The sequence below is a fragment of the Papio anubis genome, chromosome 15 (assembly GCF_008728515.1).
Source record: "Papio anubis isolate 15944 chromosome 15, Panubis1.0, whole genome shotgun sequence".
Taxonomy (NCBI): domain Eukaryota; kingdom Metazoa; phylum Chordata; class Mammalia; order Primates; family Cercopithecidae; genus Papio; species Papio anubis.
The window spans coordinates 74,454,231-74,473,652 of NC_044990.1; the positions used below are offsets into that span (position 1 = coordinate 74,454,231).

The 19,422-nt window shown below is 37.6% G+C and overlaps 1 protein-coding gene across 9 annotated transcripts in view; it reads right to left on the reverse strand.

Annotated features, from left to right (window-relative positions):
• UGGT2 (UDP-glucose glycoprotein glucosyltransferase 2) overlaps positions 1 to 19,422 on the reverse strand; it is a 274,442-nt gene that overhangs the window by 179,608 nt on the left and 75,412 nt on the right. For all 9 annotated transcript variants that reach the window (XR_002518478.2, XR_002518477.2, XR_002518481.2 and 6 more), the window contains 2 exons: positions 16,411 to 16,502; positions 13,587 to 13,737 (listed from right to left, as the gene is read on the reverse strand). Coding sequence is in view for 3 of the 9 variants with exons in the window: in XM_017951367.3 (XP_017806856.1) it covers positions 13,587 to 13,737; positions 16,411 to 16,502 (243 nt within the window). In the remaining 6 variants the exon portion in view is untranslated. The remainder of the gene's footprint in view (positions 1 to 13,586; positions 13,738 to 16,410; positions 16,503 to 19,422) is intronic.

A 19,422-nucleotide genomic window follows, 5' to 3' on the forward strand; every position in this document is an offset into this window, starting at 1 on the left:
CAAATGAATAAAGGTGTTCCCTCTCTGCAGGACAAATTATAAAAGGATATAACCCTTCCTCTTATCAGGCAGGGCACACATGGGACATGGCCAGGAGAAATGTGCTCAGAGTTTAGCCCCACACTCCTTCCCTCAACCAGGTACACAGGGGCAGTAGAGGGGTTGGTTAGAGGGTCAAGCCTCCCTAGCTTTCAGTTTTCAAAGCGCTCAACCAGGGTTGCTGCATATTATTGTTCATTTTTTGTGCACACTTCTTCATTTTAAGATAAAGTCTATAAAGTGATATTTCGTTTGAACTTTAGGAAATGTTTAAACAGATGCAGTAAATGTAACTAAGTAGTATGATGTCACAGTTAAGAGCATGCGTTCAAATAACCTTTTAGTGTCTCAGTTTCTTCATCTGTATAATGGGGATGCCATCAATACCTTTCTAATAGGGTTGCTGTGCAAATAAAATGATATAATTCATTTTAAATGCTGAACACAGTATCCGGCACTCAGTGCTCAATAAATTTAAGCCACTGTTGTTAGTAAAAGGCAATTACAAATAGAGCAGGAAATAAAATTTAACAACAAACTAAAACAATCTTGATAAAGAAGTACAAAATTGGAGAACTCACACCTCTTGATTTCAAAACTGACTATAAAGCTACAGTAATCAAAATAATGCGGTACTAGAATAAGGACAGACATACAGATCAATGGAATAGAGAGCCCAGAAATAAATCTGCATTTATGATCAATTGATATCTGACAAGGGTGCCAAGCAAAGGTAACCAAAAAAAGTTGGAATTCACAAAAATTAAAATTTTGTTGTACATCAAAGGACACTACTAACAGAGTCAAAAGGCAACCTACAGAATGGGAATATTTGAAAATCATATATCTGATAAGAAATATCCAGAATATATAAAGGTCTCCTACAACTCAACAAAAAACAAAGAACCCAATTAAAAATGGGCAAAGGACTTGAATAGATATTCCTCTAGAGAAGATATACAAATGGCCAACAGGTATTATGAATCAATGCTCAACATCACTAGTCATTAAGGAAATGTAATCAGAACCACAATGAGATACCAGTTCACACTCATTAGGATGGCAATTACCAAAACCAGAAAATAACAAGAATTGGTGAGGATTGTGGATAAATGTGAACACTTGTGAATTGACAGTGGGAACGATGAATGATGCAACAGCTATGAAAAAAAGTTTGGCAGTTTATAAAAAAAAGACACAGAAATACCATATGATTCAGCAATTCTACTTCTAGGTATATACTCACAAGAACTGAAAGCAGAGATTCATATAGGTACTTGCACACCAAAGTTCACAGCACAGCATTATTCACAATAGCCAAAAGTTAGCAGCAGTGTAAATGCCCATCAACAGATGAATGGATAAACTGCGGTATATACATTCAATGAAATATTATTCAGTCTTAAAAAGGAACAAAATTCTGATACATGCTACAACACGGCTGAACCCTGAAAACATCATGCTAAATGAAGTTAGCCAGACACAGAAGAATATTGTATAATTCCACTTACATGAAGTATCAATAGGCAAATTAATAGAGACAGAAAGTAGACAAAGCTTACCAGAGGCTTCAGGAAGAAGGATATGGGGATTTATTGTTTACTGTGTACAGAGTTATGTTTGGTATAATGAAAAAGTTCTGAAAATAAATAGTGGTGATGGTTGTACAACACTGTGAATGTACTTAATGCCACTGAAGGGTCAAAAGAGCAAATTTTATGCCACGTGTATCTTACCTGAAAACTTACCTTAAAAACTACTTTGTGACAATCTCGTGGGACCACAACCTTTATGGAGGGTGGCTTCCAAAACCAGCTATACTGCTTATGGACTGGAATTCCTGGGGTTTGGGGCCTGTGGTAATCTTGACAAATTACCAGTCTTATCAGTGCTTATGAAGAGATAGTCTGCTGAAAGCAGCAGGGTGACAGAGAAGGGAGGTACACCATCTGAGACTGATATCTGAAAGCTTGCCAGAATCTGAGACAACTCAGGGAAATGAGACTCTGAACAGTGTGGGGTCAATGGGAGCAGCATAAGGGCTTGAAAGTCCAACTGCTCCTCCACACACAGAGTGACTGTCCTTCACTGCCAACCTCAGAAGCAAGCTAGGATATTATTTTACAAAGAGAATTGGAAGGTTTCTTTACAGGTCTGTTTACTATGTCTAGAATAGCCTTGACAATTACTACCCTAATTTTCTGTGTGTCTCTCTTAGCATTCTTTTCTACAAAAGCTAAAAAACACAAATTCTTAAATATCAGACACAAGTATTAAGATTACTTACAAGGTCATTAGTTTTTCTCACATAACATTTTTAGAAAAGACATCTGCTACTGAGATTACAGACAAAGTAAAAGCAAAATCTAGCCAATGAAAGAACACGGTCTATAGAGTGGTAGAAAACAGTAACAAACATCTATAACAAATTACTTCGTGTTCTAGAAAACACAAATGATAACTAATTAGTAATTCGTTATTTATCCTGAATCTGAGGTTTCTGATGTTCAGGGAATATGGCGTTTCCTTGGGGCTGCTATAGTCCTTTGGGTCTGAGAAGGCACACAATCTTTTTTTTTTAAGATGGAGTCTTGCTCTGTCGCCCAGGCTGGAGTGCAGTGGTGTGACCTTGGCTCACTGCAAGCGTAAAACCTCCCGGGTTTACGCCATTCTCCTGCCTCAGCCTCCGGAGTAGCTGGGACTACAGGTGCCTGCCACCACGCCCGGCTAATTTTTTGTATTTTTAGTAGAGACGGGGTTTCACCATGTTAGCCAGGATGGTCTCCATCTCCTGACCTCATGATCTGCCCTCCTTGACCTCCTAAACTGCTGAGATTACAGGCGTGAGCCACCACGCTCGGCCCAAGGCAGATAAATTTATGAGCAGGAAGGTTTTCCAGGTAAGACAAAATTAACTATAATAACTGAATACTTCAGAGGGAATCCCTTACATTTGTATATAAAACAACTAGCAAAAATTTCAGAGATTTTTTTTCGGCTTAAAAACTTTTTTTTTTAGAAGGGGCTTCAAGATGGCTAAATAGATGTATGTGCTGCTTGCCTCTTCCATGGAGAGGAACCAATATAGGAAGTAGATAATCATACTTCGAATAGATCATCTAAGGGAGAACACTGGAATTCACCAGAGAAGTGACAGGAAAAACCAAAAGCAAGAAAGGAGAGGGAAATAAGGCAGACTGCTAGGCTGGGATGGGCTGGAAGCCTAGAGAGGTTCCTTAATGCAAGGAAAGTGTGAGAGACCCACAGCAGTCCACATTTCCACCTCGGACTCCTACCATCCTAACCATGGAAAAGCCCCTTGACCCTTATGAGCTCTGAGACTAACAGAGGGAGCTACCTGGAGATTGCACAATGCCACTGATCCAGAGAGGGAGCTCATACCCAGTCCCACAAACCCCTGAGTTCTAAGCCACTGCAGTATGATATCATTTTGAGAGCCCAGCTCCCACAGACTGTGTCCTGCCCTGGGGCCTAACAGTCCCTGCATCTCCATATCTCTGGGGTCCCAATGACATTCCCTGCTAGGGCCAAGGCAGAAGCCACTGGCAGTCATACTGCCTCCCCAGCAGAGGGACATTCACACATTTTCATGCACCTAAGGACAAATTCCATTTGCTGCAAACTGTGTGTATGTGTGTGTGTGTGTTTTGCGGGGGAAGTGGGGGCATAGGATGAGCAAAGCATGCCCCAGCCACCTGCCTCCAATTGCTCCTACTGAAAGTGACTCCACCCTCCCCAACAGCAGAACAACAGCACAGCTGCTGCTGCCTCTACCTGAGCATTCCACCTGTTGCTGGTGGATCATCCCGCTCCCCTGCTGCCCACCAACCATAGCCAGAGCCTGAATGTACTAACATAGGGCCTAAGAACCATCTTGCCTGGTTCTATCACCCCCAGTACCTGAGCATACTGTCCAGGCCTGGGGATCGCCCAGCCCAATCCATTACCATTGGTATCTGAGCACACCTCCCAGTGTCATGCCCACCCAACCTGCCACTACCATCATGTCATGGCCTGGGCAATGGCTGACCCAGCCCATCACAGCTACGGCCAACACCGGCATGAACCCTTAGGTCCTAGAGAATTGTCCCACCACTGATACTGCCATTGCCCATGCCACAACCACTGCGCAGGTGCTCAAGAACCTACCTACCACTGTCATTCCCAGCACCCAAGCAAGTCATCTAGAGGCCCAAGAATCAACCTCCCTGCACCTGCTTAACACTGGTGCCAGTGTACCCTACCCTGGGGGCCAAGGCTTAGCCCACCATCGCCACCTGTAGGGCCCTAAGTCTGGCCCAGCTGGTGTCCCACATTTCAGCAAAACTTCATCACAGCCTCCACTAGTAACTGTGCTATAAGCCACCTAGGAAACAGAGACACCACTGATGCTGTTTGCAGATGAAGAAATTATACAGAGATTACCCTACTGCATATATTCAGAATCAATACCAAAAAGTGTCCTATGCAACCAACACCATAGATATATGGTCAGGAAAAAGTCTTCCCCTAACAACGTTAATTTTAAAAAATGGAATAAGTAACTGTTACACCAGATGCATAGATGTCAAAGTAAGGACACAAGAACATAAACAAGCAGCCTCCAAAGGAACACAATAATTCTCCAGCAACAGATCCCAATCTAGAAGACACTTATGAAATCCCAGGAAAACAATTCAAAATATAGAAATTAAGCTCAGAGAACTATAAGAGAATACTTTAAAACAATACAAAAAAACATCAGAAAAACAATTCAGGAAGTGAGAAATTTACCAGAACCAAATAGAAAATTCACTGAATGAAATGTAAAATGTATTGAAAAGCTTCAACAGCAGACTAGATCAAGTAGAAGAAAGAATCTCAGAATTCTAAGGCAAGACTTTTGAAATATCCTGGTCAAATAAAAATACACACACAAAAAGAATAAACAAAGCCTATGTGACATATAAGACACCACAAAGTGATCAAATATTTGAATTTTGCTGTCCCAGAAGATTTTTTAAAAGTATTAGAAAACCTATTTAATGAAATAACAGATAAAGACTTCCCAAGTCTAATGAGATTTAGACATCCAGATACAGGAGGCACAGAGATTCCCAAATAGATACAATTCCAAAAGGTTTTGTCCATGGCAAATTATAGTCAAACTGTCAAAAGTTAAAGAAAAAGAGAGATTTCTATAAACAGCAAGTGAAAAGTATCTGGTGGGAACATCCATCAGATTAACAGCAGATTTCTCCACAGAAACCTTACAGGCCAGGAGAAAATCGCATGATATATTTAAAGTCCTGTAAGAAAATGCCTGCCAGTTGAGGATACTATACCCAGCAAAGTTATCCTTCATAAATGAAGGAGAAATAAAGTATTTCCCAGACAAGCAAAAGCTGAGGGAATTCCTCACACTAGACCAGCCCTGCAAGAAATGCTTAAAGGAGTCGTATAACCAGAAGTGAAAGAATGGTATCTACCTTCCTAAAACATAAATACCACTAGTAGAACAAACCACTGAAGTCAGAGAAAAGATTCAAATGTTACCAATACAGAAAACTAACAAGACACGATTGTTAAAAACAGAGACAGAGACAGAGACAGAGACAGAGAGAGAGAGAGAGAGAGAGAGAGAGAGAGAGAGAGAGAAAGGAACAGAGAACACACAAAATAAACAGAAATCAACTAATAAAATGACAGAAATAGTCCTCACATATCAATAATAACCTTGAATGTAAATGAATTAAACTTTACACTTAGAAGATACAGACTAGCTGAATGGATTTAAAAACATGACCCATCCATATACTGCCTAAAAGAAACTCATCTCACTTGTAAAGAGATATATAAACTGAAAGTAAAGGAATGGAAAAAGATATTCCATGCAAATGGAAACCAAAAACAAGCAGGAATAGCTATACTTTTATCAGATAAAACTTTAGGTCAAAAACAAAAGGACAAAGATGGTCATTATATAATGATAAAGGGATAAATTCATCAAGAAGGTAAAACACTCCTAAACATATATGCACCCAACACTGGAGTACCTACATATATAATGCAAACATTATTACAGCTAGAGAGAGAGAGAGAGAGAGAGAGACTCCAATACAATAATAGCTGGAACCTTCAACACCCTACTCTCAGCATTATCTAGAAGGAAAATTGAAAAGAACCACTGGATTTAAAATGCACATTTGATGAAATGGACTTTAGAAATTTACCCAATATTTCATCCAATAGCTACAAAATACACATTCTTCTTACCAGCGGATGGAATATCCTCCGGGATACACCATATGTTAGGACACAAAAACAAGTCTGAAATTTTTAGAAATTGAAATTATATCAAGTATTTTTCAGACCAACAATGGAATAAAACTACAAATCAATAACAAGAGAAACTTTGGAAGCAATAGAAACACATGGAAATTAAACAACATGCTCCTGAATAAATACTGGGTCAAGGAAGACATGAAGAAGGAAATAAAAAAAATGTCTTGAAACAAATGAAAATGTAAACACAACATACTAAAACCTGTGGGATACAGCAAAGACAGTGCTAATAACAAAATTGTAGCAATAAGCTCTTATATCAAAAAGGAGAAAGATTCAAATAAACAATTTAATGATGCATCTGAAGGAACTAGAAAAGCAAGAACAAACCCCAAATTGGCAGAAAAAATAAATAAGATCAGAGCAGAACTAAATGAAATTGATACTAAAGAAAAAATACAAAGGATCAACAAAATGAAAAGTTTGTTTTTTGAAAAGATAAACCATTTGGCAGACTAACCATGACAGAGAAGACCTCCGAAAGTCAGAAACAAGCACACTGATATCATATAAACAAAAAAGATAATCAGAGACTATTACAGAAAACTATACACTAACAAACTGGAAACCTTGGAGGAAATGGATAAATTCCTGGACACATACAACACACCAAGACTGAAAAAGAAGAAATAGAAAACCTGAACAAACCAATAAGGAGTAATAAGCATCAATCAGTAATAAAAAGTCTCCCAACAAAGAAGAGTCCAGGACTAGATGGCTTTACTGCTTAATTCTACCGAACTTTCAAAAAAGAACATAAATTCTCCTCAAATTATTCCCCCAAAAAAATGAAGAGGAGAGAATTCTCCCTAACTCACATTCTATGAAACCAGCATTACCCTGATACCAAAACCAGACGAGGAAACAACAATAAAGGAAAACCACAGGCCAATATTCCTGATTGTATTAGTCTGTTTTCATGCTGCTGATAAAGACATACCCGAGACTGGGTAATTTATACAAGAAAAAGGGTTCAAAGGAGTTACAGTTCCACATGACTGGGGAGGCCTCACGATCATGGTGGGAGGCATGGAGGAGCAAGTCACATCTTACATGGATAGCAGCAAGCAAAAAGAGAGTTTGCTCAGGGAAGTTCTCCCTTATAAAACCATCAGATCTCATAAGACTTATTCACTATCATGAGAACAGCACAGAAAGAACTGCCCCCATGATTCAGTTACCTCCCACTGGGTCCCTCCCACAACACATGAGAATTCAAGATGAAATTTGGGTGGGGACACAGCCAAACCATATCACTGACGAACACATGCACAAATTCTCAACAAAATACTAGCAAGCCAAATCCAAAAGCATATCAAAAAGGTAATATACCATGATCAAGTGGGATTTACCCCAGAGATGCAAGGATGGTTCAATATACACAAATCAATAAATGTGATACATCACATCAATAGAAGGAAAAAAACCATATCCTATTAATAGATGCAGAAGAAGGATTTGGTTAAATTCAACATTCATTCATGATTAAAACTCTAAACAAACTAGGCACCAAAGGAGTATATCTTAGCATAATATAAAGACTAGAAATGACAAACACACAGCTAACATCACATGCACTGTAGAAAAGCTAAAATATTCTAAGAACTGCAACAAGACAAGGATGCCCACTTTCACCACTCCTATTCAATGTAGTACTGCAAGTCCTAACCAGAGCCATCAGGTAAGAGAAACAAATAAACACATGCAAATTGGAAAAGAGGAAGTTAAACTGTACCTTTTTGCACACAACATGATTGTATATCTAGAAAAACCGAGGACTCCACCAGAAAATTCTCAAAACTGATAAATTCAATAAAGGTGCAGGATGTAAAATCAGCACACAAAAAATCAGTAGTGTTTCTATACACCAATAATGAAATAGCCAAAAAAGAAATCAAAAGGGTAATCCCATTTACAAGAGCTGCAAAAAATACTTAGGAATTAATTTAACCAAGGAGGTAAAAGATCTGTACAAGAAAAACTACAAAACACTGATTGAAAGAAATTGAAAAAGACACAAACAAATGGAAAAACATCCCATGCTCATGGTTCAGATAAATATTAAAATGATGATACTGCCCAAAGCAATCTATAGATTCAATGCAATCTCTATTAAGATATCGTCATTTTTCACAAAGATAGAAAAAAAAATCCTAAAATTCATATGGAACCAAAAAAGAGCCTGAATATCCAAAGCCAAAACTGGATGCATCACACCACCTGATCTGAAAATATAGTTACAGTAACCAAAACAGCATGGTATTGATATAAAGACAGACACACAGACCAATGGAAGAGAATAGAGAATCCAGGAATAAATTCATGTATTTATAGCCAACTGATTTTTGATAAAGGTGCCGAGAACATACATTTGGGAAAGGACACCCTCTTGAATACATGGTTCTGGGAAAATTTGATATCCATATGCAGAATAATGAAGCTACATCACCATCACTTATCATGTACAGAAATCAACTCAGATGGATTAAAGGCTTAAACGTACCCCAAAGTGTAAAACTGCCAGAAGAAAACATAAGGCAAACACTTTTGGACATTGGTCTAATAGGTAAAGATTTTATGGCTAAGACCTCAAAAAACACAGACAACAGAAGTAAAAATAGACAAATGGGAAAAAGCTTCTGCACAGCAAAGGAAAAAAAATCAACAGAGTGAAGAGCAAGCCTGTTTGATGGGAGAAAATATCTGCAAACTATTCATCCTACAGGAACTAATATCAAGAATATACAAGGAAGTTGAACAACTCAACAGTAAAATAAACAATCTGATTTTTAAAGGGGCAAAAAATCTGAATAGACATTTCTCATAAGAAATTATACAAATGGCCAACAAGTATATAAATAATGTTCAACATCACTAATTATTACATAAATGTAAATAAAAGCAACATGGAATATCATTTTACCCCAGTTAGAATGGCTATCATTAAAAAGATAAAAGAATAACAGATGTTGGTGAGGATGCGGGAAAAAGAAACTCTTATAGACAGTTACTGGGAATGTAAGCTAGTATAACCACAATGGAAAACACTACGGAGATTTCTCAGAAATCTAAAAACTGAACTACCATCCAATCCAGCAATCCCATTATGAGGTATTTATTGAAAGGAAAAGAAATCAACATCTCAAAGAGATACTTGCATTTGCAAGTTTATTATAGCACTATTCACAATAGCAAACATATATAATCAATGTAAGTGTCTATCAACAGATGAATGGATAAAGAATATGTGGTATATATTCACAATGGAGTATTATTTGGCCATAGAAAAGAATGAAATGTCATTTGCAGCAACATAGATGAAACTGGAGGTCACTGTGTTAACTGAAATAAGCCAGACACAGAAAGACCAATATCCCATGTTCTCACTCATAAGCGGGGACTAAAAATATTGACCTCATGGAGTTAGAGTAGAATGATAGATACCAGAGGCTGGGAAGGGCTTGCTGGCAGGAGGGGTTGATGAAGAGAGGTCAGTCAATAGGTATAAACCGTTATCTATACAGCTAGATAGAAGGGATAAATTCTACTATTCAATAGCAAAGTAGGGTGACTATAGTTAGCAGCAATATATTACATAATTCAAAGTAGCTAGAAAAAAGGACTTGAAATGTTCCCAATACACAGAAATGATAAATACTGCTAGTGACAGATACCCCAAATACACTGATTTGATCATTACACATTTTACATACGTAAGAAAATATCACATGAATCTAATATGTAAAATATTGTGTATCAATTTAAAAAAACAAAAAACTCTTTTCTTATGATCATGTAAATAACATATACCCATGGTTAAAAGTTGGGAATTCACAGAAGAACATGATGAAAAAAATTAAAACTACCCATTAAATCACATCACCCATTAATGCCTTAAATTCCTTAAATTTTGATATATTTCCTTCAGATATTCTGCCCCTATTTTTACATGACAGATTCTGTATATTTACTTAACAGAATCATTATCTTAAGTCATATTTATAAACATAATTTTCATGTCAATAATACTCAACTGTGTGAATATAAAATTTATAACACTTCTCTGTTAGATAACTAATTTCTATTTTGTTTTCAAAATATGTAGTGATAATCATATCTTTGGGCATAAAGTTTGTTTTTCCATCTCCCACTATTTCTTTATGATAGTTTCCAGTAGCGAAATTACTAGATACTATGTATCATTATAAGGGCACCACAGGCATAACGTTTTTTGTTTTTTGTTTTTTGTTTTTTTTTTGAGATGGAGTCTTGCTCTGTCACCAGGATAGAGTGCAGTGGTGCCATCTCAGCTCACTGCAACCTCTGCCTCCCAGGTTCAACGTATTCTCCTGCCTCAGCCTCCCGAGTAGCTGGGACTACAGGCACGCACCACCACACCCAGTTAATTTTTGTATTTTCAGTAGAGACAGGGTTTCACCATTTTGGCCAGGATGGTCTTGATCTCCTGACCTTGTGATTCACCCACCTCGTCCTCCCAAAGTGCTGGGATTACAGGCTTGAGCCACCGCGCTCGGCCGTTTTTTTTTTTTTTTTTTTGGAGACAGAGTCTCACTCTGTCGCCCAGGCTGGAGTGCAGTAGCGCGATCTTGGCTCACTGCAACCTCCACCTCTCAGGTTCAAGTGATTTTCCTGCCTCCGCCTCCCAAGTAGCTGGGACTATAGGCACGTGCCACCACACCTGGCTAATTTTTGTACTTTTAGTAGAGACGGAGTTTCACCATGCTGGCCAGCATGGTCTCAATCTCCTGACCTCGTGATCCACCCGCCTCAGCCTCCCAAACTGCTGGGATTATAGGCATGCGCCACCGCGCCTGGCCAGGCATCACTTTTTTAAAGGATATGCCGATTTACACTTTCTCAGTTAAATTCTAGTTTTTATTAATAGGTAGTGAGATTATACATTATTTCATAGTGGTCATTATTAGGGTATTTACATTTTTATGTTATTGTGAATAAATCATTATCTTCCAAATAGATTTTGAAAGAAAAGCTTTTGATCTTTGTCATATCACTTCAAACCCATTTTATTAAAGCTTTTAATTAACTACAGTAGCTTTGAGGAGTTTCAGTTATACAATCTTGTCATGCAACACTTTTATTCTCATTTCTAATAGTTACTCCTTTTATAATAATATTAAGTCATAAGGATAATTATATTGATCATGTTGTAACTGTAATGCTTCCAGAGTTTCATCATTAAAAATGATGTTTTTTGTTGTTTCCAGATAAATACTTATTCATTTAGGGAATATTTATATTTATTGAGTACCTACTAAAACCAGGCACATAATGGTAAGAGAAAAAAAAATGAAACAAATGTCTACCTTCAAGAACTTCATATATAGTCTAATAAGAAACAGATATAACAGCATCGCAGGATAAATGTAAAACTATAACTGTGCTAAGTATACAAAGGGATTAATAGTTCTGACATATATGTATATGTGCTGATATAATTTGGATACTTGTCCCCACCCAAATCTCATGTTGAATTGTAATCCCCAATGCCAGAGGTAGGGCCTGGTAGGACGCGTTGGGTCATGGGGGCAGATCCCTCATGTCTTGGTGTTGTCTTTGTGATGTGAGTTCTAGCAAGACCTGGTTGTTTAAATGTATGGCACCTACCCTCCAACATTCTCTCTCACTCCTTTTCTTGCCATATGAGATACCTGCTCCCTCTCTGCCCTCTGCTGTGAATAAAAGCTTCCTGAGGCCTCCCCAGAAGCCAAACAGATGTTGGCACCATGCTTCCTATAAACCCTGCAGAACTGTAAGTCAATTAAACTTCTTTTCTTTATGAATTACCCAGTCTCAGGTATTTCTTTACAGCAATGTAAGAAAGGCCTAATACATGTGCATACACCTATACATGTGCATATGTATGAAGAATCACATATTAAACGTGTGTGTGTGTGTGTGTGTGTGTGAAAGAGTTAACTCAACAGGCTTGGGTTGCTCACACCTTGGATATTCCCAAGAAGGGTCTGTTTACACAACTGTCTCTTGACTGGGTCCTGGTAATTAAGTTCTTGGAATGTTCTGATTGATAAAAAGAGTGTTTTGCACAGTTAGGACCCTAAGCCATGCTGCAGCAGTTCCAGCAGTTTGTCTAGAGAGTTTGTACAATCTGAGTTATAATAAACACCTGCTTTTCCTCAGTTTGGAGCTTCAGCCAATGACGGCAGGTACAGAGAGCCACTGTATGTCTACATGATGGATCGTCTCTCACAATCTTGAACTCAGGCTCAAGTAAGTGAGCTTCCCTGGTATGTAGCACTTTGCATATACTGTCACATATCATATTAAGCATACAACTCCACTAGCAGGGAACTCTTGGAAGCTTATACCTGGCTTACGCTGGACTTCACCCCTGCTAATTTTTTCACATCATTTTGCTCTACTAAGCAATAACCATGAATATAACAACTTCTGAGTCTTGTGAGTCCTTCTAGCAAATCACTGGATTAGAGGGTAGTCTCCGGGGATTCTCTAACACAATTTGAAAAATCATCTGGATTGTTAAGGAAAGTTTCTCTCAGAAAGGGCTTTTCAACCTAAGTTTGAAAAAGGAATAGGAGTTAACTGGATAAAAAAAAGAAAAAGTGCTTTCTAAGCATGAGATAAAGGATAGTGGTGAAAAGAATGTTTCACAGTCTAAGAAATGAAAGGTGAGAGCAGCCATCTGCAGCCTCATAGGCCATACTGAAGACCACTTCTCTGCTTAAGCAAGAAAGGGTGATATGATCTTTTTTTTTTTTTTTTTTCCAAAAAATCACTTGGCTGTAATACACACACCAGAACCTTTGGAGGCCACTGCAAATTGTTTAGGCAGGAGTTTCATCATGTTAAGGTAGCACTTTTATACACCTCAGATTTTAACTATTTGGTGTCTTGCTGTTACTGTTCATGTGGTTATTCTGTTGTTTTCTCTGAAGGTGGAAAGGACACTGAATGAGAGTGAGTAGGTATTCTCGTGACAGAGACTATGAAAACAGAGACTATGAAGAAGGAGAAGGAAGCTGCAAGTGGGAGAGGAGATGGGTCTATAATTTTACTTTCTCTTTTCACTGAGAACTGTTCCGAAATGCTGACATTTATTGTCAGGCCTGCCAATACTTCGTTTTATGTTAAGCCTTAAGTATACTACAGGTTTTAGTACAAGGAATAGCATAAGCACTTACCATTATAGAAGAATGTCGAATATCTAATACATAAGTATATTCCCAAATGTGTGAATTTAATTTTAAAAATTTGCTCATATCTTCCCCATCGATCCCAAGATTGCGAAGGCCATTCATTATTTTTCCTTCTAATTTCAGCATATCCAAAATACTATATATTCAAAGAAAAAAAGTTTTATTTTGATTTTTCCAAATTAAAAACAAATCTTTTAAAGTTTGACAGATTTCTTAAAGCATTAGAAACGAGAATTTTTGGTATCTTCATTAACAGCAGGAAAAATATATTAAATTCATTAAGAAATAAGGCAAATAGTTCTAATTAATTATCTAGAGTAAACTTACATAATTTTTTTAGTGGTAGTAAAAGCTTATTATTATATAAAAGATAAAACAACAAAGACTATTGTATTCTTTATCAAAGTAGTGAGGACATGATCAGCCCTGAGAAAGCCAAAAATGACAAAAAAAACCATTAGGTCACTCTTTTGACAAACCTACTACAAAAATGACATAAGATTGAACAAGACATGAAGTATAAAATTCTAATACACAGGAAGCCCCATTAAAGCATGAAGTTCACATGTGTTTGAATACAAATTTAATTTTCTTATTACATATAATTTGACAGTACTTAAACATAATAGAAAGTATTACTGTAAACAACAACATCAATAATAACCCCACTGACAACAAATTGGGGAATCTAAATGTTTAAACTATTCTTCATCAAGTCTGTGCCTGAGGCGACTATTCAGAGGCAAAAATATAAAAGGGACTCCTTCAATGGGCTAGAACAGAATGTTCTAATGTAGATATATAAGACCCTGCTTACGTACTTCATCAGTCCTACTTGCCTTTCTCCCCAGTCAGTACCACATGTTCCTACGGTCTCAGCCTTCCTTGGGGTGAGATGTAGGCCTTTATAGAATCAATGCTGATCTAATCCTAACCCATGGAGGCTCTGGCTCCTCCCACTACTCTCTGTGTCAGAGCAAGAAGGGCTGGGCCATGTATGGCGCATGTTATTGGTTTTTTTTTGTTTTTTTTTTTTTGTTTTGAGACGGAGTCTCGCTCTGTGGCCCAGACTGGAGTGCAGTGGCGCAATCTCGGCTCACTGCAAGCTCTGCTTCCCGGGTTCCCGCCATTCTCCTGCCTCAGCCTCCTGAGTAGCTGGGACTACAGGCGCCCGCCACCACGCCCGGCTAATTTTTTGTATTTTTAGTAGAGACGGGGTTTCACTGTGTTAGCCAGGATGGTCTCGATCTCCTGACCTCGTGATCCTCCCACCTCGGCCTCCCAAAGTGCTGGGATTACAGGCGTGAGCCACCGCGCCCGGCTGTTATTGGTTTTTCACAACCCAGTAATGCAACACTGACAGGAGATAGGAAGGGAGCACAAAATAATTCCTTACTCCTTTTCTTTCCCCACTTGGACAATTCCAACATATTGGTTGCATCAAACCTCTCTATGTGTAATGTCTCTGTAATACGATATTTTCCTTCCATTTTCTTATTTTCTTTCATTCATCTTCCTCTTTGCATTAATTTTATTCCACATCCTCTGATCTTTTTCTGAGAATTTGTTTGATTATGCTATCCTCAAAAATGTCAGAAGATATAAATGTTCTCACATATTGTCTCTTCCTCTTTTAAGAGAATCATAGTAGCCCTAACTAGTGATCAAATCGATGAGGAATAAAAATGTAGCACACATCCTGCAAATCTCTAATGACCAGACGTAGGAGCTGGGAGTTTTACTTTTTTAATAACCTACAGCCTTCCTAAATCCTGTGTGAAAATATTCCTGCCAAAAAATTTCCTCATACACTACCTTAGAAAACTTTCTAAAATCTACACACCATTTCACTACTTCCTTTAAACCTGTTTTCACTGCTCCTGAGCACAGACGTAATTTTTGTTCCCCTGAAATTTACAGGCTAGCATGTAAAAACTTCTCTACTCTTTCTATGTGTATTTCTATGTGTAGGTTATTATTTTTCCAATACTAGGTCCAAGAATTCAAGTAACTAAAGAGAAAAGCCCCATTTGAGACAAAACTATAAAAAATGTTCAGTAAAACTACTCCTCAGTCTGATATATTTTCCAACATATTTTCAAACTGGTAAAGAAACAGAATTTAAATAAACAATTCAAATAATTTCACTTCAACAAAAGTATACTCAATTGAATTAAAACTGAATATCTGAACTAAAGCATCATGTTTCCTAAGTTCATCTAATGTTTAAAATATTAATTTTAATGTAGTTTTATGTTTTTCTATAACAGTAACTCTTCTGTTTGGCCCACAACTTTAATTTTGGGCAAGTGACCATTGATAAAGCAAGGACTTCCTAATTCTGTCCTGTTCAAAATTCTGAGCAAAAAAATTTTCAGTAATTTTTTTTTCAGACAAGAAACCAGATAGCATCTGGCATTCATACATAAGCACTTTAAATTCCTCCTGTCAATTTCTCTCTTCTGGGGAAATACCCGACGTTGACTTCAGTTCCTAACTGGTCTCTGGTTGTTCAGTCCAGTTCCAAATAACTTCTCTGCTAAATCATCAATCTACTCTTCAATAAAAGACAGTTTAGAATAACAAAGTAATTATAGGTCTAACACTCATCCAAACAAATATCTTGACTGTTTCTCCCAGTTCTGATAATCTATGATACTTTGGGCTTGCTCATTTTGGTAGAATAAAGCTGTTTTGTACAATAAAAAACATGTATTTGATTTATCTTTAAAGTGATCTCCATATTTTGACTTCAATGTTTACATTTATATAAACCTGAGTTCATTTATAGCAATAATTTGATACTTACCTAAAAGGGTCATAAACATCCATATCAACATGAAGGCCATTTATAAACAGACGAGCATCACCTGGCTGAATTTTAAATCTATCTCGAAGATCCTTGAAGTAGAGCAAAGCAATGGTTAACCAGTGATAAAACAACAGTGATCTATATTAGGGGTCACTATATATTTCTATAAAGAGTCAGAGAGTAAATATTTTAGGTTTGACAGGCCATACAGTCTCTGTTGCAACTACTGATCTCTGCCTTTGTATCTTTAGATACTATGTAAACAAATGGGCACGGCAATGTTTATTGTAAAAATTAAACTTTTAGACCAGGCATGATGGCTCACACCTGTAATCCCAGAACTTTGGGAGACCGATGTGGGTGGATCGTCTGAGGTCAGGAGTTCAAGACCAGTCTGACCAACATAGTGAAACCCCATCTCTACTAAATGCAAAAAATTATCCAGGTGTGGTGGCACTTGCTTGTAATCCCACCTACTTGGGAGGCTGAGGCAGGAGAATCACTTGATTCCAGGAGGCAGAGGTTGCAGTGAGTCAAGATTGCGCCACTGCACTCTAGTCTGGGCAACAAGAGCGAAACTCCTTATCAAAAAAGTAAATAAAATAAATAATAAATATAAAATAAAAATTAAGCTTTTATTTATAAAAATAGGTGGCAGACCATATTTGGCCTAAAGGTAGTAGTTTGCCCAGCCCTGATCTCAGTGATGGGGGAAATCTTAAGATAGATTAGAGATAAAATTCAATAGCTGAATATTGTGATTTTACAGTACATGATAGTACAGTTCTAATGTTACAATAATTACTTATCTACATTTCATATAGTGTGTGTATGCGCACATATACAATTTGATAGTTGGCACATTCCTATTTCTTGAAGCAATGATATGCCAAAAGTAAAACTTTGGAGTATGTGTAAATATTTGGAGCTCACTCTAAATTCATGAAAGTTTCCATTAAAGCTGTATTTGAATTTTCACTGTCTTTCATTCAGTAAACATTTCCTGAGTGCCTGGTATGTTCTAGAAACATCTCCAGGCACTAGAGCAGTAACAAAAGTAAAAAAGGGGATGTTCTTGTCACTAAAGCAAAGTAGTCAAGATCACAGTGTGAGTATTCAGTACAGCTGTCAAGATCACAGTGTGAGGATCGTGCCTGGTTTAATCCTGATCTTTCTACTCACTAGCTGTTAAGATTTGGGCAAGTTCAAATCACTTTTACAATCCTCAGTTTCCTCTTCTATCAAATGGGAATAATTATATCTATCTCACAGGTTTGCTATAGTTCAAATGTAATATATGTCTATGTCTTGTCGCCTATAAAGTGCTCACAAATGAAAGCTGTTATTATTATCAGGGTAGTCAAACAGATTTAGGAGGAAAAAAAACCAGTGTATTTCAATGACATCATGTAATAAGTCACATAATAGGGACTTGTGTGATCTACTCTGTAAAGGCAAAGGAAGCAACTAACTTGAAGAGATTCAGAGAAAGCTTGACAATGGTGAGTTTTTCTGTATGATTATCACTCAACAGATGAGCTACACACAGAGGAGGGAGAGGAGGAACTTAACAGAAAGTATTTCCCCTTGTTTTATACAGAATACTGGCAAAAGATTCAACCCTAATATGAAAAGGTTCAGAGGTAAAATTTTTATTTGTCTTTAGCTACTTTAGATGTGCCTATCAAAGTTACTTAACTAAGAAATCTATATTCCAACTTCAAAATCTACAGATGCCGAGTAAATTTGTATTTCCTGCTGTTTTCCCCCAATCTGGCATTGAAACTTCACACATCCTGACTGAAGCTTTCTCCAGCACCTCATACATTCATTTCAGTGAAGCTCAATGATAAACAGAAAGTACACCAAGCACGCAGATCCATACTAAATTGCTAAATCCCTCAAGACTGTTTCTGTCAGGCCCAGTGCCTTGAACAATAATGCTCAGAAAACAGGTAAGAGACTGAACTCAGCAAATCTGCTTGCTGAAACACTGTCAGAGAGAAGAGGTTTGTCTATTGGAGATTAGTACTTACAAATTCTTCTCTTTCCTCTGCCCCAGAGAGTTGGTCTTAAGTCCTGAAAAACTAGTGTATATTTGAGTATGTAATTTAAGGTGGCCTTTCTTAAATGAGGAGTAAGAATTCAATTTCTAGCAACATGAAAAACCAAAGATCCAAAAATTCTCTTACTAAAAGAAAGCACCAAAATGCTAGATTAAAATATTAATAATGAGGTTGGGTGCGGTGGCTCACAACTGTAATCCCAGCACTTTGGGAGGCTGAGGCTGGCAGATCACTTGAGGTCAGGAGTACGAGACCAACCTTTCCAACATGATGAAACCCTTTTTCTAACAAAAATAGAAAAATTAGCTGGGCGTGGTGGTGCATGCCTGTAGTCCCAGCTACTTGGGAGGCTGAGGCAAGAGAGTTGCTTCAGTCGGGGAGGTGGAGGTTGCTGTGAATTGAGATCACACCACTGCACCCCATCCTGGGTGACACAGTGATATTCTGTCTCAAAAAAATAAATATGGAAAGTGTCCCCTAAATGTGGCTCAGAGTTGAAGAAAGTATTCACCTAAGGACAGAGAGTAAGTAGGAATATGAATACAGCGATGTAAATAAACACTAAAGACTTTGCCTGGAGGAAATCTAGAGCTTCCTAGATGACCTAGGACTTGCGTTTTTAAGGGCCAATCTCAGAAGAACAGGAAATTTAAATCCAGGACCCACATCGAACAGGGTATAGGATCAAAGAGATCCTTATGCACACATAAAGTGCTACACTTATGGTGAAAAGGTGAATTAGAAAACAAAATGCCCTGCAGTAACAGCACAGAAATTTGTCTATCTCACCTTGGTTCTTGGTGGAGGAAGAACAACTCCCAAATGAAGTCATGGCCTCTAGCTTATTTTTACATGGGTTTGGAGCTGGATTTCATACTGTATTTATGGTCCAAAAAACTTAGATTTTTGTATTTAAAGTGCAATTAAACTAGTAGCACTCTTA